The following is a 22,783-nucleotide window of genomic DNA, read 5'->3' as shown; positions in this document are numbered from 1 at the left end:
AAGATTAGAAGAGATGTCGTTACCAACGTTGAAAAGCACCACTTAGAATGGCTGGGTCACGTCCTGCGGAGACCACCAGAATACCTGCCCCGTCGATTCCTTCTAGTTGAGCCGTACAACTCTTGGAAGGAGGCCAAAAGAAGAACTGCTGGACCCTGACTAAGTCTGATCTGGATCCCATTGGTGCCTTTAAGAAATTTGGACATAGATGACCGGCCTTTCGCAGAGCGGCTCCCATTCGCAGAGCAATTGGCAGCAGATCGTGATACCTGGTCCGAAGAGGTCACAAAGATCCTGGATGCTGGGAAAGGCGGAAACACCTGACTCCCGCCACAAGTACAAAAGTAAAAGTTGTTGAAAAGTAAAAGTACAAAAGGTAAAAAGTAAAAAAAAGTAAAAGTAAAAATTACAAAAAGTAAAAGTACAAAAGTAAAAGTACAAAAGTAATCTGTTGATTCCCAAAGACAACGACGCCTCCAAAACAAAAGCACATATTCATAAGCTATTAGGAGTCACATGTTTTAGCTTATTTTTCGCTAATTTCTCATCCATTTTTCTTTTTCAATTTGGAACCTATTACTACCAACAACGGCATAACTGTAAACAGAGGTATTTTCATTAAAATTGAATTCCTGGTTTCTCTAAACTTTTATTATATATATATGGCTGCATGAGTTTCCACTTTATCAGTTCCAAACAATCAGAAATCATTTTCACTGTCTTTGGTATATTATAAGAGATAAGAACAAAGAATACCCAAAGAGCAAATCCTGTCTATTCTCCTCGCAAAAATCTAAATCCTCCCGGGTTTTTACGTGTAACTTCATCTACAGTTAAATTATACTAAACGTATGTTTTTGAAATTTACCTTGGTAGTTCGTCGAAGCGCTGCCATCTAGTCGAGACTGCTTAGTACAACGAAAGCGCCAAAGTGCAATAAGCATAGTGAGTAATATAAGGAGTAACGCTACCGATAACCCAAGAATGATTCCTAGAAACGAAATATTTTATGATAAAAAAAAAATGAGAAAACCAAGAAAAGCAGTCTTCAGTGGAAAAAAAAGAATATTAAAGAGTAAAAAATAACCTTGTCAAAAAAAATATAAATTATCAGATGATACAAACCAGGAAAATTAATCTACGAAATCACCAACGATAAATGATAACTGAAAAGCGAAAGATGACTGAAAAGGGGAAAAAAATTAATTGAAAATTAATACTATCAATAGTATTTGAAGTAACCAATCTTTTGTTTGGTTTTTGATTTAATTTGCCTCTTAAAAGATTTTCTTTCTTGGCAAAATAAGTGCAGATATTATGACAACGATATTCACAACAGATATTTACCTTAGACGAGATGGCTCCACTTACATATTAATTCGGACAAGTTCCCCTTGTTTGGTTAAAACCTTTTTTTTAATCACGTTTCATTATTATTTTCCTTTTTTCAGCCACCTTATATGATTAACCATGAGGATTGTTTTTACTTCCTCAAAAATCATTGTTAAATGGTGGCTTCAAGAGATGTACATAAGGACTTCCCTTGTCAATCGGACCAAACGAAAGCCTTGCCCCTGTACACGTCAGCATACTAAGCAATTAACCTCTATTTTGATCTATATCAAAAGTCTTTTTCTCTCTTTTTTTTAATCTGGAAATAATTATGTTATCATCGATACATTCAAAACTTAAATGTGTAAGTTTTTAATAATTATCACCGTGTACCTGCAAGTCCTGTAAAACGAGAACTCGAAATAATTAACAATTCAACGACTGAAATAAATAACAGAAAAGCATATAAAGCTGAGAGTCTACATTTGGCGTTTTCTGGAAAACTGGGACGTAAAACAGGAATACTGGGTAGTGTAGACTGCTTTTTTTGTGCCCTTACTTTTCTTCATCTGGAAATAACTATGTTATCATCGATACATTCAAAACTTCAATAGGTAAGTTTTTAAAATTATCTCTGTTTATCTGCAAGTCTTGTGAAACCAAAACTCGGAATAATTAATAGTTCAACGACTGAAATGAATAACAGAAAAGTATATAAAGCTGTGTCTACATTCGACGCTTTCTAGAAAATGGGACATAAAACAGGAATATTGGGTAGTGTAGACATCTGCTACGGTTCTCTTTTTCGTTTCTGAGCACGACACAAAAAAAAGCCAAAAATCAGGAAGTGAAGACGGGTTCTTCCGTTTCATGGGAGCCTTTTCAAGCAATAAATTTGAAAAAGGAGCTATATGATTTACCAAAAAAACAGAGGCTTTAAAACAACTCACAGAAATTGTTTAATGAAAATTCTTACTCAGTAGTTGAAATCTACAAGGACAAACGTGATGACCGGAAAATTGGACAGAAAACGGGAGAATGGAAAACTAGGAGATATGTAGCAGTCTGTATTTCCAGAAAATTTCTTCTAAGTGAAAAGCAAAAATTTCGATTCTCCAGGACAAAAAAGAAAATGAAAATAATTTTTTTAAGTCGATAAAATCTATTTTGATTTTGGGTAAATGAATTTCCTGGCAGAATTTCCTGACATATATATACATTTTAATCAATAAATGTATTTCTATCTTTTCCGATATATTTATTAGCCACGGATGAATTTATCTCTAAACTTGTAACAGATGGAGTTGTATATCGAAGTTTCTAAAAGTAAAAGAATAGGTTTCCCCTCTTTAATCATTGATTGAATTATCAAAATTACACGCACCAGGGATAATTACCATATGGTGCATTTACATCGAGTCCATTCTTTGTAAAGAAAATACATTTCATATGAATTTTAAGCAATGGACACCTTATAATCTTAAAAGGTGTTCCTTTTGATCCTTTATATCATGAGGGAGGGGTCAACTGGCCCCTTGTCCCCCTCAACGAAGCCACTGCTTCTACCATTGATTAGACAATCAAATTCCATGCATCATGGGCAATCATTTATGTCGAGTCTATTCTTTGTAACGAAAATACATTCCATATCAATTTTAAGCAATGAACACATGATAATCTTAAAATGTGTTCCGTTTAACCCTTTATATCTTGGGGGCAAATTCCCCACTTGCCCCCCCCCCCCTCAGTGACACTGCTGTTTCTAACATTGATTGGACAATCAAAATTCCATGCACCAGGGGTAATTACTATATGGTACATTTACATCAAGCCCATTCTTTGTAAAGAAAACACATTTCCTATTAATTTTAAGCAATGAACACCTTTTAATCTTTAAAGGTGTTCCTTTTAATCTTAAAAGGTTTCCTTTTAATCCTATATATCCTGGGGGCAACTGCCCCCCCCCCCCACGACACAACTGCTTCTACCATTGATTGGACAATCAAAATTCCATGCACCAGGGACAATTACCATATGGTGCATTTACGTCAAGCCCATTCTTTGTAAAGAAAATACAGTTAATATCTATTTTAAGCAATAATAACCTTTTAAGGAACATTCCGAGTTGAAACGATATGAAGGAGACTCTGTTCTGACTCGTATAGCCTTTGTGGCAATTTGTGGCTGCTTTTGTGGCTAAATTAGCGTTTTTGGCTAACTCGTACAGCCTTTGTAGGGATCAGTACTGTATATTTGCGGTACGCTGTTTGTTTTTTTCCTACAATCGTTAATGATGAATTTAAATTATAAGGTCACTCACCTGATAGGCTAGTCCTTTTCAGACTACAAGCAAACTACCCCACATCTAGGGTTCTTCATGGCATTAATATATTTCTTGTTTCATATGCGGATTCAATTATGGATTCAATCATACATAAAGATTTTAAATTATAGAAAGAATCTTTATATTATCTTTTTATAAAGGCAGTGTAAATAAAATGAATAGGTAATAGGTATCTAGTGATATGTACTGCATATAACTCGAACTCACTCTTTTTCTTTTTCAATGTACTTTGACACTGGAATAGATTTATTCATTCATCAAAATAAAAAACATATTCAAAAAAATTTAACACAAAAGGATGTACCGCAATGAAAAATGAGGTACGAGGGTGGAAAAAGGAATAGAACAAACTACTACTGTTAAACAAACAAAAAAAGAAACAAAAAAAAACAAAAAACAACAACAAAAAACTCTCAGCAATAAACAAGTTATCACAATGGCATTATGATACTCGGTCTTCAGCAAATTACTTTCCACCCTTTATTGCTCACTCGCTCTTACTTCAACTTATCTTGAAACATATAGACCCCTTCAGTAAATTGTGAAAGAGTCGGATTTTCAATGAGAATTCAAACCCCTTCTACAGTAAACAGGCTTAAATTAAACAATGAAGTTGAAAACCTGAATAGCCAACCTTTTAAACAAAAAAAAAGGTGAATAGAATATATTATTTATCTTGATAACGCAATTCTTATTCTATAATTTAGGTTTAAATTAAATTTTCCTTGTCTTGTCCTGCCCTAAGTTGTCAGGTTTTTTGTTCCTTCTTCTTCTTCTGTTTTTTCCTTTTTTGTTTTATCTTATTTGTGTCGTTAGCGGATCACAAATTTTATTTTGATATTAGGTTAGCCTTCGATTTCAGCTTAGCTCACTGTTGGCTCTATTTGAAGAATTTTTGTTTGTCTATATTGAGTGCTAAACAAAAATCTTGAATCTTGTCGTTTAAAGTCTCAAGTTGAATACCACGCGATAGTAAACACAGTTTTAAACGATGGCAAGTCGTATTTACAGTTTCTGCCAATGTTATTAGTCCATGAAAAATTACCACATGCGCTGCACTTAACGAACAAATAAAAGTTCAAATGGGGATAAATCCTTATATTAGACAGTGAAAACAGATACAGAAATCTGAATATTTTGACCACATCCACCAGTGGTCGTCATCAGCAGAAAAACTAAAGCATTAAAACAAACGTATTTACAAAAAAAAAAAAATTACTTTGGAGTAACATTAAAACTTACAAAAAAAAAATAAAAAAAAATAATATATAGAAAATTAAAATAATAATATAAACAGATATAATAAAAAAATAATAAAAAAAATAATAAAAAATAATAAAATAATATATAATAATATAAAAAAATAGTAATAAAAACCCACAAAAAAAAAACTTTTGGGTCACAAACAGTTCCCAGTTCATTCACTAGATCTGGCTGGGAAAGTTCATTAACAGAATTCATTCAAATTCTTACGTTCTAAATTTTATCCAAATTTTTGTATCTGTTTTCACTGTTAACAAAAGACTTATCTCTATTTGAACTTTTATTTCTTCGTCATTGAAAGGCAGCGTGGTCTTGGAAAATAATACCTAATTTAAGGTATTACATAAAAACTGCTACACTTAACTTGCACTCAGTTTCTTCAGGGAATTTCTTTTTACACTGAACTGAGTTATTTATTCATAATAAAATGTTAACACAAAATTAAAAAGACAAGCAGCACACAAAGAAGTGCCGCAAAAAAAATGGTGTCGCAAAAACATGGGCGAGGAAACAAAGTGATATATAAGGACAAGGTGCTGCCAGTTTCGAAGAGTTTTTAAACAATCAACTAGGAACACATTCTCTGTAAGGGACAAATTCAACACAATTGTAGTTCCTGCTTAACTAGTGCTCAATAGTGAGTGTGGAACCATGACAAGTCAAATTGAAATATCTAACGAAGAGCAAAATCTTTAGTACAGTGCGTTTAACCCAATTTAAATTTCATTTCGTGGTATAAAATTATAAAAACAAGCAGCACACAAGGAAGTGCCGCAACAAAATAGTTGTGCAAGGAAACAAAGTGATATACAAGGACAAGGTGCTGCCAATTTCAAAGAGTTAATTAAACAATCAACAAGGAACACATCTTCTGCAAAGCACAAATTCAACGCAATTGCAGTTCCTGTTTAAATAGTGCTCAATAGTGAATGTGAAACAAAGACAGGTCAAATTGAAATATTTAAGGAAGAGCAAAATCTTTGGTAGAGTGCGTTTAACCCGATTTCATACACAAGTTATTTGAAATGTACATTTTTTACCTTTTTCCCTTTTCTTTATTATGCCTTTGCATCTTGTCCATTATACATATACCACTATTTGAAATTTACGTTTTTCTGCTGTTTCGATTAATGAAGAGAATCCATGCATTGGCTCGGAGTATCGTTCTCTGCCTGCACATTCGACGGACACTGTATTAATTTAGAGATTAGTTTTAGAGAAAGTTTTTTTCATCCTCAAAAAAATATGTTTTTGTAATTACAATTTTATTATTCTGTTCAATCGAGACGATAGTTGCTGAGTGCTCAATAGTAATAGTGAGTGTGAAACCAAGAAAGGTCAAATTGAAATATCTAACGAAGAGCAAAATCTTTAGTCCGATGTGTTTAACCCAATTTCATTTTTTGTAAGGAATCCATTTAAAGTTTGTACGGATGCAATTATTCACCAGAGAAGAAGAACATATTACATATAATTATAGAGACTTACCAATCTGCTGCTCCGTAATGGCTGAAGAAGATGTCACAAAGGTCCCGTTAGGCGAGATATTACTATCAGACATTGCTAAGGAATAGTCTATAGTTATGGGTGAGGATAGTGGGCCATTTCCAGCAGATGTTCTAGCGGCCATACGGGCTGTGTATATCGAACCAGGCTGCAGGCCAGAAACCTAACAAAAAATCATAAAGATTAGCTATCGTTCTAAAGTTAGAAAATGACGTCAATGGAGAAAAACTCATGGTTTATGTAACTTGTGAAACACGATTTCGTGATAAGGCTACAGTTATGATTTGCACAAAACGACAAGATAATACTAGAAAGCATAGACATTAATTAAACAAATGCACATATAGAAAAGGAAAAAAACGATAAAGCTCACATCTTAATAAAGCCCAATGTGATAATTATGGCTGATGGATTAAGGCGGCAAAACAACAAAGAAGGACCAGTTAGGTTGTCTGGGTAATAAATGGAATATCGCCATGAAAAAAAAAAAAAAAAAAAAAAAAAAAAAAAAAAAAAAAAAAAACAAGCCACGGTTGGTTGTTGGACTGATAAATTGGTGATAACCATCATTTTGAATTTATTGTTTGTTTTCTTTTTCCCCTTTTCTTTATTTATGCCTTTGGATCTTGTCCATTTTACATACACCACTATTTGAAATGTACATTTTCACCTTGTAGACCTCAATTTGAAATGTACATTTTCACCTTGTAGACCTCAATTTGAAATGTACATTTTCACCTTGTAGACCTCAATTTGAAATGTACATTTTCACCTTGTAGACCTCAATTTGAAATGTACATTTTCACTTTGTAGACCTCAATTTGAAATGTACATTTTCACCTTGTAGAACTCAATTTGAAATGTACATTTTCACCTTGTAGACCTCAATTTGAAATGTACATTTTCACCTAGTAGACCTCAATTTGAAATGTACGTTTTCATCTTGTAGATCTCAATTTGAAATGTACATTTTCACCTTGTAGACCTCAATTTGAAATGTACATTTTCACCTTGTAGACCTCAATTTGAAATGTACATTTTCACCTTGTAGACCTCAATTTGAAATGTACATTTTCACCTTGTAGACCTCAATTTGAAATGTACATTTTCACCTTGTAGACCTCAATTTGAAATGTACATTTTCACCTTGTAGACCTCAATTTGAAATGTACATTTTCACCTTCTAGACCTCAATTTGAAATGTACATTTTCACCTTATAGACCTCAATTTGAAATGTACATTTTCACCTTGTAGACTTCAATTTGAAATGTACATTTTCACCTTGTAGACCTCAATTTGAAATGTACATTTTCACCTTGTAGACCTCAATTTGAAATGTACATTTTCACCTTGTAGACCTCAATTTGAAATGTACATTTTCACCTTGTAGACCTCAATTTGAAATGTACATTTTCATCTTGTAGATCTCAATTTGAAATGTACATTTTCACCTTGTAGACCTCAATTTGAAATGTACATTTTCACCTTGTAGACCTCAATTTGAAATGTACATTTTCACCTTGTAGACCTCAACTTGAAATGTACATTTTCACCTTGTAGACCTCAATTTGAAATGTACATTTTCACCTTGTAGACCTCACTTTGAAATGTACATTTTCACCTTGTAGACCTCAATTTGAAATGTACATTTTCACCTTGTAGACCTCAATTTGAAATGTACATTTCACCTTGTAGACCTCAATTTGAAATGTACATTTTCACCTTGTAGACCTCAATTTGAAATGTACATTTTCACCTTGTAGACCTCAATTTGAAATGTACATTTTCACCTTGTAGACCCCAATTTGAAATGTACATTTTCACCTTGTAGACCTCAATTTGAAATGTACATTTTCACCTTGTAGACCTCAATTTGAAATGTACATTTTCACCTTGTAGACCTCAATTTGAAATGTACATTTTCATCTTGTAGATCTCAATTTGAAATGTACATTTTCACCTTGTAGACCTCAATTTGAAATGTACATTTTCACCTTGTAGACCTCAATTTGAAATGTACATTTTCACCTTGTAGACCTCAATTTGAAATGTACATTTTCACCTTGTAGACCTCAATTTGAAATGTACATTTTCACCTTGTAGACCTCAATTTGAAATGTACATTTTTCCGCTGTTTCGATTAAGGAAGAAAATCCAAGCATTGGCTCGGATTATCGTTATCTCTGCCTGCGCGTTCGACGGAGACTATCGAGAAAGTTTTGTTGGTTTTTTTTTGTTTTTTTTTTCTTTTGTTTTTTTGTTTTTTTTGTTTTTTTTTTTGGTCGCTGCAGAAGGTTCCGCGGCTTAATTGTTACTTATAATTAAGGAACTTATTAGGGAATTATAATTATAATTAATTATAATTAGGGAATTAGGAACTATAATTAGGGAATTATAATTGTTACTTATAATTAAGGGACTTATTAGGGAATTATAATTATAATTAATTATAATTAGGGAATTAGGAACTATAATTAGGGAATTATAATTGTTACTTATAATCAAGAAACTTAAGGGACAACTATTATATCAAACGAGTTACATTATATCAGACAAATAAGGATATGAACACTACAGGGTACATGCAATACATATATGCACAAGACAATGTACAATACATGCACTACACAATACATACAACTTGGTCCATCCTGACAGTGCCGCATACACACAAACAGTTTGCATACACAAACAAACAGACCTTCGATGTTTGACTTATATTTATGTTAGCTCTGTGGCAGGTCAGACACGAAGGAAAGAAGTACAGAACAGATAGGACTGAATACCAGAGATTGTACGTTTTGGTCATCTATCGGGGGCTAGACAAAAGGGGGTGGGGTGGGAAGAGGTCCTAGTACATACATAGCTTTGTAAGACAAGTTGTGGGGGTAAATAATAATATTTATCCCCTGTATTAAATTACTAATATTATATTAAATTAATATTGAATTACCAATAATTTAATATCTCTGAGGGTAATCTCTAAGGGAGGGGTAAATAATAACAATAACATACTGGAATAAAAAGGATTTCCCTTCGATAAAAATCTACTTCCACTAAGAGACTTGTCAATACTATTCTTGAAAGAGTTGATAGAGTATCCATAGTCAGTCATGACCACTTAGAGTCAGCCATAACCACTTCTTGAGGCAGGTTGTTCCATTCCTTGACTACTCGGTTTGAGAAGACCCATCTCCCAACTTCTTTATTGAAAATGTTTTGCTTTAGCTTAAAGTCCTCGCAGATTCTTTGTGTTGAAGAAAAGTATTTCCTCTGGTAAAAAGTGAAGGTTGGGATAGATTGGGTAGATAAGGAGCGTGCACAGCTGTTTGGGCCACAAGCCAATGGGGCTTTTAGTATGTTTTTAGAAGTAGTATACTTTGTCATTTTAATTGAAACGGCAAAAATAGTGACTATGTATTATAGCTAAAACCTAGAAAGAGTATTTTGCTGTTTGTTCTTTTCTTTTTTTATATATGTGCTCGGGCATAGAGGCAGTGATTATGGGTATAATAGTCTCGAAATATTAACAGGCTGTTCCAAAACTGATTTTTTACACTTTCAAAATTTGTTTACATCTGGCTCTCTTACCTTCGCTTTGATTTTGAGAGGAAGGATATCCTCTTTCTCCCACTCTGTAACGGGAAGGCTGGGATCTACAGTGAAGAAAAGGGTGTAGCCAAGCAAAATTCCGTTCACTTTATCAGGAGGGGACCATAAAATTTGAACTTGTTTGTCAAGTGTGATCCAAGAGAGATTCTTCGGTTCAGACGGAACTGGAAATAGGAAAAAATAAGTCAATATGCTGGAAAGAATTTATCCTTTTGTCTTGTTTTTTTTTCTTGTTGTGTTTTTATTTGTCTTTTTCTTTAGATGATTGAAAAAATAAACAAAAAAAAAGAAAAAAAAGTTTCCGCTGATAAAGGCTTCGGAATGAGGAGTTGAAATATTAGGATTTTTTCATTAATATGTTGTTTTTTTTTTTTTTCTTTGGTACTGCTTTATTTAAATTAAACCAGATTTTCTCGTTTAATTTTTTGTTATCTAACTCCAGATAGGCCCGGATTTACACAGTTCAAGACTTCCACCTGGTCCTTATAGCAGTGCGTCCAAGTTCCTTGAAAACTATAATTCAAATAAGAATGTATTTTAAATAATTTTTTAAGTACCGTCCAAAATTAAGTAGGACATTTTTGTCTCTGGTATGACATAAACTTCTATATTGAATTATTTAAAAGTTGATCAAAATTTTGGTGTATAGCTTTTTAATACGTGCTGTTTTACAATTGCGATGTAAAGGACTATTGTCTCGGTTATTAGTCAGACTACTTCACCTTTTAAGCTTATATGTATTTTAGGGAAAAAAATTTAGTATTTTAGTTTAAAAAAAAAAATCAAGAGCTGTAAAAAAAAGAAATCACATTTCTTTTGGCAAGACAAAATATTTTGCAGATTCTTACAATATTTGGGACTTTTTTTAATCTTAAATATTGGGGGGCAGAAAATACTAGTTGTTTATGCAAATTATAATTACACAAAAACTATATAAATTATTATGATGTTTATAATACTTGTCTTTGAGTCTACGACGAACATCTTATTAATATTATGAAATGTCCACGCCAAACTTCGAGTCTTCAACCTCCGGAAAAATGCAAGATATAAGTTGCCCTGTGCCTTGATTTCGCCATGAGTTGCCCTATGAGTGTCTATGAGTGGCCCTATACCCAGTACCTTCCAAATGACGCAAGAATTGTTGTAAAAGTAGCAACATTCTGTTTATTTTGACTAAGCTATTTAAGTTCTTTCAAAAATATTTCGAAACTACCACAAAAGAAAATATACCGTTTGATTAACTCCCGTTTCGATCTCCTCGATGTCTCACATTTTGTTCTTGAATTTTGCTCCCGAGTTCTCAAGTTATGGCCAATTGTAGAAAAAGCCAATACAAATAGTCCAAGTGAGTGAGAGGCAAATCTGGCATTAGTCCTTTTTAGGATTGTATAAAAATGACGTCATTTGTTGATAGATAATTCAAATATGCGAAACACATTTTTGAGTCACATTGTAATCGTATACTTAGCATAGAATGGACACAACGCATAAATAGATGAACTGTCTTCAAATGGCTCGTTAGAGCTTCTTCCAAAGCTGGGATTGACAGCAATAAAATTAAAGTGCATACCGCAGCAACCAACTTTGTATCATGTTGAGAGCAGTAGCTGCAACCTAGTAACTACGAACCATAGCCCATAGTAACCAATAACTAAAAAAAAACACGTCTAGAAAAAATCACCATTCATAGCTGATCTAGGAATGGCAGCTATTTTCTCCATTAGTCTTAATTGTAACATTTATTTTAAAAATAAATTTATAGGAATTTCTGAAAATAGCCAGAGAAACTAAAAATGCGGCTGATCAAAAAAAAAGTGATGGTCAAAACACCCTGTGAAAGAAACTTATGTCCCCTGGCTTTAATATCAAGGGAGGCCACTTTTTTGAATGGGTAGCATTCAATGCTACCCATGTGTCATTCTTATCTCTTCTTCTCTACTACTAGCTCAGCACTGTAACATCAGAGACAGCTATCAGTTTGAGAGTAGACATTGAAACTTTTAACTTCCTTCTGTAAAATTTGATGTTGAATTTACCATGTTTTCACTTGTTATTTATACTTTGATCTACTGTTTTGTAAATGGTTGAAAATACCAGAAAGACGTCTGGGGGACGACCCAGGCGGAGATAACAGAGATTATACCGGATAGCTGTTTTCTTTTGCACTTAAATAATTTAATCTGAATTTTTTTATTTCGCTTAATACTTTTTCTACCATCATTTCATAAAAGAGTGCAAAGAGCAAATAATGGGCAAAAACAGTGCAAATCCGGTCCGTGGAGTGAAAGAGTGCAATGAAAAAAAGAGCGTATTTCACACGAAAAGTGTGCAAGTTGACAACCCTGCTCTCGCATCCCGTTCTCCCGTTCACTGTCATACGTTGTACTGTCATACTTTTTACTGTCATACCCATTGCTGGTACTACAAATCTTCCTTCAAATAAAGGAGACTGTTTCTGGCGATATTGGTTTTATGTAATTCTTCTGTTTCTTCTTCTAATTTGGATTAACATGGAGACGCTTTCGCCTAATCTCATCACCGGAATCAAATTCCGGGCGCTGCAGTGTGTTGCTACAATTAGGTTCATGTCTAGGTCCGTATTACCAAGGTGAGGTCAAACCCACTGCGCCATTACAGGACGTTTGATGTTATTCAATTCTGTAGCTTCAATTAAAGAGATAATATATGGAAAGCCAACAGATGGCAGCCATAGCTTGGCCGGTAGTTACCACATGACAAAAAACGACGATCGTCCGATTGTAGGTGAAATTGCTTTATAGACTCGTAATACCGAAAAACAGAATACATTTTTCTCAGGTCAATTCTAAAAAAAAATATTCACTTTTTTTCAGTCATACGTCTCGTATTGCCCCTCCCATGTCAACATCTTCTTTTCTTCTGATACCAGTCTCTAGTATATGATAAAGCAATGACCCTTATCCTTGAAGCAAATACTTCTATTAATAAACCGTTGCTTGTCTTGAATTCCCTTTATATTGATTCACACGCATCTTTCGGTTTTCTTCAATTAAATGGTGTTCTTGCAACCCTTAGAACTGGACCCTCTCTTAGTCTCTCAGCATTCTAAACATTATCTTTGATATTTCTAAAGCATTCAAATTTCATTCAGTCGACAATTAAAATATGTCTTCATCCCCCTGGCAGCACCTCAGTCTGTCTGGAATAGTTTTCCTGGGTTGACTAGAGACCGTTTGAGGTGATTTGTGGACTTTTTTTTCCTTTTCTCTCTTTTTTTTCTTTAACATTTCCCATGTCGCTAATGTCTATAGTCCAATTTGTAATTGCTATTTTGTTTATGCACATGGCTCTTTCTCCAACTTAGCTTTTTGCGAGTAGTCAGTGATGGGTAGCTGACTGTTATTTTCCTCTCTTTTTTTTTTTTGCAAAAGAGTATCATTTTTATATTTTATCATTTTATCATTTTGATAGTCAAGAGTACCATTGTTGACTATCACTGCAGTATGTTTGTTGTACGTTTTTTGTTACAATAATAAAATCTTGCCTTACAAACAAAAAAAAAACAAATATTAAAAACCAGGATGTTAGAAGTTAAAATCTAGTTTTCACTTGTTTTTGACCTCATTTAATGTGAATTAAATAAATAAAATAAAAGAATGAAACTACATTCTTTTGATGGTGTTGATTATAACAATTTACACTAACTAGTCCAAGATTTTTTAACTTATAGTTCCTTGGAATTATAATACACTATAATGACACGATCCCCTTCCCCTTTGTTTGATGGTGTTGGTTATAGCAATTTACACTATAACGATTTACAGTTTATTACATTCTTTTATGTGTTTATGACAACCTTTTATGATAATTTGTGGCAATTAATCATTGTAATCGGCGCATTAAATCCAGCTATAAGAAATCAAAACCAGATATAAATGGATAAAGAAAAGATGCTAAATTTTAACTACCACCCCCCCCCTTGAAAAAAACTCCGAGGAAACTTAAAAAAAATTACCATCAGCTTTTGTCCTAACTTCAAGAACATCGGACCAAGGGCTTGACTTGCCCTCAGCAACAGACACTTGCACCGTTATCATATACTTCACATAAGGTTTCAAACTGGTTACATTAACATTTTCACTGGTGCTGAAATAAAAATTTTCAAATAGAATATTGAATCTCATATAAACAACTTTGATAAGACTACATAGAACAACCATTTTTCTATTTACAAAGATCATATCCAGCTTTCTCTTCTACACTGATCAAAATAAGCAAAGACAAATATTTCCAATTAAACTATTGGTGGTAACAAACTGCTCGGGGTTGTTTTGGACACGGGTTGCTTCGAACACTGCCATTATAAAATCAAGTTTTGCACTAAAAATTTAGCCAAAAATCAGTATCACGTATTGACGACTGGCTGACTTGCGCAAAAGGTTCAAAAATTTTTGAAAACGCAATTCAAAGATATTCCCTTTAAGCCACTCTTTAAGCTTTTCGTTATTTCCACTAATATGCGCCAGTTTTTGTAGCTGTGTTATTTACGTAAGTACATAGTTGAGTTTTGGCAGGTACTTAGACTTATTATGCCACTTACTACAGCTAGTCACAAATTGGACTCACCTTAATAATTTTTTTTTTTTCTAGAAGCGATTTCTTAGAAATGGACAGTGTTGGGTTGATTCGGACGCCATAGTCAGGTTGGTTTGGAGGACTTTTTTCTAACTGTCTGAAACAACCCCGTTTTGTCAAATTAGGCCCAGGAGGTGAGATACAAACGCAAAGAGATACAAAGGCCGTTTATAGCATCCGCTGTATTACTTCTGTGTTTAGCCCAGAGACATAGGCCACACTTTACTGCTACTGGACAATCATGACAGTCACTTGGGCATCCAAATAATCAATTACTGCTAAGAAAATGAGGTAACCTTGAATATCTTCCAACATCACATCTCGCAAAACTTATAACCTTAATATGTTTCCGTCTAAAGACCATTCAAACAGAGTTGAGAAGCAACTTCTCAACTCTGAGAAGGTGGCTGAACCTTCATCCAGGTCAAAGTATCTCCGGACATGAGGTAGCAGAACTCAGCCGTGTCCCATGCCTCAAAAAATTTACAATGGGTAATATTGTGGCTTGTTTTATAAAGGCCGGAGTGTAACCATTCGACCGCAAGACTTTCTGCCGTGCTGACTATTCTGCTGCTTCAGTTGCAGATAATAAATTGCTGGAGAGCCCTTCTCAGCCTGCTGAACCAGATCCACATGAGCCAGATCAAGTTGCTGACAAAACTCAAAAGCCTTCTGTAGACTTTTCCATGACTCCCGAGCAACTAAGACCATTTCCCCATGAGCTACCTACAACTACAAAGGGTAGAGAATAAAGCAAATAGGAAAAACTAGAATATTTACAGAAACACCGGAAAAGAAAGAACTAGAGCGAATGGTAGAAAAAGAAAAAGATACCTGAAGAAAGTTGTCGCAACCCTTCCGAAGAAAGCAAGTATTCTGAGCATGGCTGACCGGGGTGAAGATATTGAGGACGAGTTACAAGCTACATCTCAGAGAATCGAAACCAGGCAATCACCTAAATGTAAATATCCTAGCTGCTGATGACTTAGGGCTCGTGACATTCATCGTCGGAAAAGGAGACGTGGTTTGTGTTGCACGTATAGCAGAAATAGATGATGACAAGAGGGTGATGTTTCTCAAAAATGAGAAAAAAGTTCGTTTTCGTCATCCCATCGACCAGGTTTCACGTTCAAAAGATGATATTATCTTGAAACTTCCATGCCCAGTTTCGAAAATTGGTACAAAGAGAGCTGCGGAAGAGCGGCTTCCAAGATGTTTAATAATAATTGAAAATTTTGCAACTATATTACAAGGTTTACGAAGTAACCCAAGGCATGTTCGAAACAGCCCCGTACTTTTGGATGGTTCCGGACGATCTTTTTTTTAAGCCGTTTCAGAACAACCCTGCCAAGATCAAAATCGGGAAAAATTCTTGTTGATGCGGAATTCCTGGACACACATTGTGGTACTTGAAACGCCCAGATGTCTGTTAGTTAATGGGATGTTTAAGAAAGAAAAAAAAACGTCCAGGGCAACCCTAGCTCCTGTAAGTAAGTAGCGATTCATGCTAATAGTAACCGAAGCACTAAAAAAATGCTGATAATAATACATGTATATATACAAATTAAACAAATGGGCTTACCTTTCATTAATTATATTTAAATCACATCCCTTTGCAATTTATTCCCGGAAGTTTACCCCTTTAATTTAGCTAGATTTAGCTATTAACAATTCACCTAAGGCATCGTGGCCTATTCTAAATTTATATTGAAAACGTAAGTTGGAATGGAAGAAATTCATGAACAGAGTATTAAATAATAGCCCAAAGGGTATGCACATCTTGCTAGACTGGGAACTGGCACTAGTGTCGACAAGAAATACCCCGAACACCCTCTAGTGTTGGGCGATGCTTGACATTTTGTCACTGTAATAACAAGAGTAATTAACTTAATTTGTGCAGTTTGTAAAATTAGTGTAGATCTCAGTTCCTGGCAGAAAAAAGATTACAAAACTTGAAAAAATGCCAAGTGTCACCAAACTTTAGATGACTAGATGGCTAAATTGCCGTCACTAGCGCCAGTGTCCACTGTTATAGGCTACTCATTCTCTTTGGACTAGCCAATTAACATACGAAATACGGGAAATATGCAAGCCTTTAAGTAAAAGGAAGACGGCAATCTAATTCGATTTTTTTTTTTTTTATAGATTTGGCTTAGTTTTGATTCAACTTGGTCTTGTTCAGAAGTGTGCCACTTGTCCCATGATAATAAAAAAAAGATTGAATAAGTTTGCGTTGTTTTTTCTCTTTTTTTTACAAAGAAATGTAGGGGCCTCATCTCCTTGCGTCTGAATCATTCCTAGCGCATTAAAACGTTTTTAAATTATTGATTAAGCTTTTTCAATTAATATTTTACCACATTCCGCAAGTGTCTGACACGGGTCTTGGCCAAGCAATCCTTTCCAAATTGTTTGCTGCACCAGAATCTTCAGGTTGGAAATCAAAATTTTTGCAGCGTCAAAAACACAGTCTGTATATAGGCCAGGATTTAGAGGTGCATAATGCCAAGTGGCGCAATACATTATCATTGAGTAATACAATACAATACATCAATATTTCTTAGTAAAAACTTGACTGCTGTGATTTATCGTCAAAGTGCCAGGTGTACTCTGCCACCACGCTACTTATTCACAGAAAATGATTTTAAAAACAACACATGAATTACGTGGCTACTTATAAACTATCAGATATCTCCCGAGGATGGCAGTTGAAAGTTCGGTATCACTCTCTCTTTCATTACTTTTGAATCATCAATTGCGGTTTGTTCAGTGCCTCCTCTACCCCTGAATTTTTGGGGACCTCCCCGAAAATCTCTCAAAAACGGAGCGACAAAAACGTTTGGGCCTAGAGGTGTCAAAGCTTTGAACCCGGTCCTGTCTCTATGGCGTAACTGACACACAGACAGATCTTTTCTTCTTGTTCAATTTTGTCCCGATTTTAAGAGATTTAAAGAAATTATTTAAGAATCTTGGAATTTTAATAATAATTCTAAGAATCTTGGAGTTATACATTTTGGAATTATAATATTGTGTTTTTTTTATACAATCAGTAGATATAAGGAGTTATGCTAATTATTCCAAGATTTTTTAACTTATAGTTCCTTGGAATTATAATATACTATAATGACAACATCTCCTTCCCTTTTATTTGATGATGTTGATTATAACGATTTACACTAATTATTCCAAGATTTCTAACGTATAGTTCCTAGGAATTATAATACACTATAATGACAAGATCCCCTTCCCCTTTGTTTGATGGTGTGGATTATAACGATTTACAGTAATTAATCCAAAAATCTTGAAATTCTTAGAATAATTCAAGAATCTTGGAATTATAACTTTAAGCAATATTAAACAATAAGAGTAATGGTCTTCAGTCTAATATTAGATTTCCCATTGGAAATACGATTTATATCACCCTTCATATCCTAACAGAAGGCGTCAAAAAACGCAATCAGCTTCATATGCTTCCATAGAAACGGTTAAGCTTTGTTTCAATTGTCATTATCTGGCAACACTGCAAAATACTGTTGATCCCCCCCCCCAACATTCCACCCTTCTGGAAGATTCTTACAAATGTTAATAACCGTTTTCCGCTCCAATTTCTTCCATTTCCCAAAATACCTACTGAGATGTCCAATTTGGACAAGCAATTTACAGCTCGTCAATAGTCTTCATGTAGCAAATTCTACTGTACCCGTTGCTAAACTTACAGAGAAACACAATTGAAAGACATGCTTAGAGCCGATTTCTTCAACTCTAGTTACGTCGTCATAGTTGTACAGTGTTTTTTTTTTTTTTTTTTTTTTTGTAATGCTCCTTTATTTTCTTTTTGTGTGAAGACGGGTTTTGAATTAATAATAATAATAATAATAGCAGGAGTCCATAACATACCTTCTTAAAAAGCCAAAGTCCGAGGAAAGTTCCAAATTTTGCCATTTAACAGTAAAATAAGTCACATTCAGATCAGGAGAAGTCCACGATATTTTCATGGATTGAGATTTGACCATTTTCACTTCCAAATCAGAGGGAGGAACAACACTTGAATCCGATACCTCTTCATTTGCAAGAAGGTCAGGGCTCAGTGTCCGTATGAACTTGGAAACTTGAAGCCCTGAGCTGGGGTCCTCAGTGTATGATGTCAGTTTTACTTCATAAATAGAGTCAGAAACTGAAAAAAGAAAATATTTATGAAATTAATAAACAAAAATGGGGGGGGGGGAAATTACGATCAATTTATCCTAGGGACAAAACGATTGGAGTTTTTTCATTATATAGTATTATTAAAAAAAAAACTTATTTTCTCACTGTTTCCTTTCTTTTCAATTCACTCCTCTCAATTGTACAGAATATTCAGATGTCTAAACAAAACTTTCAATTTAAACGATATATCAAGTTTTCTGTTAACCACAAATTGCATCAGAGGGGACCATTTTGTGTTAAGGAAACAACACTTGGCTTTGGTCCTTTTGTTTTATCTTATTTTATTTTTTTTAATATGTTGCCTATATATTTTTTGTGATGAATTAATGCTGATTTAACGTCTCTATTTTTATGTGGTAACTGTATTGTATAGGCTGCATCATTACATAGTCATAGTTATAAATTCATGAAGATTTCAGTAAATAAAATAAAAACGGTTTTCTTTTTTATATTTTCTAATTACTAATTACCTAATTCGTTTTCTAATTAGCTGTGCTTCAATATAAAATATTTGCAAGGGGCGGGGGGGGGGTCAAGTCCCGTCCAGTCTCCAAACTTCAATACTTTTTACAATTTTACACACCAATTACTATTTTTTCAGCAAAAAGTTAACTTTTTTGTTTTTGTTTGAATATATACCCGCTTCCTGCCCCAAAATAATTTTTTTTTTTTTAATCTACCATAGCCAAAATTCAATTTTTAATTTATTTTTCTTTTAATTTGTGATAAATTGAGCGAACCGCTTCAGTTGCATCAGTGTACCTCATTCAGGATACCTTATTCAGGAGTCGATTCAGGATAACTCGTTGAGCGTATATTCTACTTCCTTGGTTTCTATATACGTAAATAATTGTGTATATTGGTTTGATTTGTCCTTTACTATCTTTTGATTTTAGATTTCTTCCTTTTTTGTAAATTGTTATTGTATAATTCTATCCCTTCTTTCACCCTGAGGACGCCTCGTGGAGATACAGGCGAAATAATTGAGTGATTATTCTTTTTCTTCCTACTGGACATCAACTCGGTTTTCTTTCAAGATTCACTTCTTTATTTTTGGACGTAAAAGCCCAGTCCGGCTTTAAGTCTTTATTTTTACACATAATTCCTAAATATCTTCAATATCTGTCACTTCTCTCTCTATCTCTCTCTCCGCTTTTTTTTCATTTTTTAATGCCCTCTCTCCGTGAGTGCAGATACGAACTTATCCTCAAGTTCAGGCTCTCACTACTCGCGAGTCAAAAGCATCGTTCCCTGCTGCCACCCCCTTGTACAAAACGCCTAACTGAACCAACAGCTAAATCGAATCCTTGTCCCACCCAGTCAACTATTTTGTTCCTTTTTTGTCAGTGCATTTAATCGTTCGTAATTTATTGGCCGGATCTTGAAAAAAAAAGTGTAATTAAGTTGAGGCCTAGGCCACAAATTATGAAGGCTATTTTAATTAAATGAATCATTAATCTTTTTTTGTTTATATATATGCTGCTTACACCACCCTGAAATAAAGTTCTACCCCAGCATAGCTGGAACTCAATTTTTTCAGATCTTTGCGTGAGTCAAGTTACAAAAGTATTCACTAATGAAATGTTTCAAATATTGCTAAATGGCTCTAGGTATACCTTCACAATGATTTTAGCGCTTTTTTAACGTATGCCCCCGCCACCGAGCAATAAATTTCTGGCCATAGATAATTTTTCAGATTATCAGTGAACAAAGTTGAAATAGTCTTCATCGAACAGGTGTTGCAAATGCTACTGAAAGCTAATGCTTTCATTTACGTGCTTTTCATAAATTTGTCTTGATAGTACCAGATCAAGCCCGTTTCCGAAGAAGCTAGGAAATATAATAGGTACAAACTTGAAATCATCATTGTTAAAAACTATTATTTCGAGAAATAGAAGTCCCTTCTCATAACTGAAGCAATTGTTGTAGCCTAGTAAAACCCGAATCACAGCCCGTGTTACCAGAAAAAAAAAAAAAAAAAAAAAATCGAAAAAGTTGGCTAGTGGGAAATTTTTTTCCGTGTTGATACTGATTGAGATATGTGGTACCTTTGGTAGAGATTCAATTAAACAGTAATGTACAGTAGTTAAAACATAGCTTTACAATCATAATAGTAATAAAAAATTATTAAATAGTAATAATTAAAATAATCCAATTCAAATAACTAATAATATTCAAATAATTTAAAATATTAATTAACAGACTGAAAATAATTGTGCTATTTGAAGAAAGTTTTGGTAAAATTTGGCCTGAAATTTTTTTGGGGAGACAGGGAGAAGCGGGGGGAAATCCAAATCAAGCGAAAATTACACTGAAAACTAATAATTAGCCATATAGTACCATAAAGGTAAAGATATAGAAAAACTGCCCCATTTTGGTGGATGCTTGGATTATGAAGGCTTAGCTTAGATTTAGACAAGATTTCATAATTGCATCGTAGTTGCAACGCCAATCATAATTGCACAAAACTCCAACCTAGTAAAAAGCTGGCATCTACCCAAACTGACAGAAAATCTGCAAATGTCTTTAAAATAAAATAAACTTGGGACAAAAGCCAGAAAAAGTGAGGAATAATACTAATTATTATTAATAATAATTAATTATTAATACTAATTGGAATAATACTAATTGTCAACTAATTAAGGAATAGAAATTGCCCAAAACTCCACAAACGCTGTGGACCAAACTCCACAGTATATTGTTGTTACCGAGCAAATTTTCGGAAAATTCAAAAAAAGAACTAAAAACTCCTTGAAAAGGCAGCAGACCGACTTTGGTTGTAATTTTATGAACTCGTTTTTCTAGAAATTCGTTTTCTAGAAATAGAAACTTAATGAAAATTGGACCGTCAAATTCAACACGCCTGAAAGGTCTAGAATTCAGCGCTTGGTCTAGCAAATCACAACGAGTTTCTCAAGGAAAATAATAACAAATGATTTTTTTTTTTTTCTTTACAGGGTTTGATCCGATTGCAATAATAATTGTAAGGAAAACAAGATGAGGCCCATTTCAACGGACACTTGAAGCTGTATGGCTCATTTGCGCAACAAGAGCTATTTCCTAGTTGAAAAATCATATTTCGAGGATTTTAGCTTTATTTAATATTTAGAAAAATATTTCATCTACTCATAGCAATTCAGTTTTTTACTATTTTGCAAAGAAATTTTCTCAGAAAAAATTTCTGAAACGTCTTTCTAGAGATCCTTCTCTTTTTTTTCTTTTTTTTTTAACATGAAAATGCATTTCTCTTATTGAAGCTTTACTCGGAACAGAGTATGTTTGAATATATACACACACAGCCTATATAGACTCCAGTTGCAAAAACATTTTTCAAAAGCAACACAAGGCTATCGTCACGACATCGACGATAGAGCCAAGATCTTTCCACGCTGAATGGCGGAATACAGCCACTCCCAGAATAGAGCAAAGATCTTTCCACGCTGATTGGCTGTGGGAGCGCTAGAGGTTAATGCCTAGTCTAAAAATGTGGTTTAAAATTTTTCTATGGGCAAGATACGACTCCACACAACTGGTGTCTACATAGGATGTGAATACAGGGAAAAGGTAGTGATGGGACGATGCAAAACTTTAGGCTGATTCCATTTATAATCTCAATTCCACTTCAATGTCTCAATTCAGATACAATTCCCAGTTCTAGGAATATCTTTTGCTTATGATATCCATAATGATTATAAGACTTTGGGTACCCAAGTCACCTGATCAAATGAATTTTTATGATTATCTTTTTTTTTTCAGTAACTGACTTGCTTCATTTGCTGAAATAGGTCGTGCCTCCTCGCGAAGTCGATGGTTTACATTTTGTGTGCGTTTGTAATTTATTCTAAGTAAGAATTAGTTCTGTTCTCAATTAACTGAATTAAAAATTTAAGCTAAAATACTATAGG

At 34.0% G+C, this 22,783-nt stretch overlaps 1 protein-coding gene across 2 annotated transcripts in view; it reads right to left on the bottom strand.

The window, feature by feature from the left end:
* The window catches only part of LOC136040887 (protogenin B-like), a 148,009-nt gene that overhangs the window by 7,523 nt on the left and 117,703 nt on the right, over positions 1-22,783 (bottom strand). For both annotated transcript variants that reach the window (XM_065725295.1, XM_065725297.1), the window contains exons 15-19: positions 18,570-18,846; positions 14,056-14,186; positions 10,038-10,222; positions 6,428-6,608; positions 869-991 (exon numbers count right to left, since the gene is read on the bottom strand). In XM_065725295.1, coding sequence (XP_065581367.1) covers positions 869-991; positions 6,428-6,608; positions 10,038-10,222; positions 14,056-14,186; positions 18,570-18,846 — 897 coding nt within the window. The remainder of the gene's footprint in view (positions 1-868; positions 992-6,427; positions 6,609-10,037; positions 10,223-14,055; positions 14,187-18,569; positions 18,847-22,783) is intronic.

Source organism: Artemia franciscana, chromosome 21 (assembly GCF_032884065.1).
Source record: "Artemia franciscana chromosome 21, ASM3288406v1, whole genome shotgun sequence".
Lineage (NCBI taxonomy): Eukaryota > Metazoa > Arthropoda > Branchiopoda > Anostraca > Artemiidae > Artemia > Artemia franciscana.
This window is presented reverse-complemented; position numbering and strand designations above follow the sequence as displayed.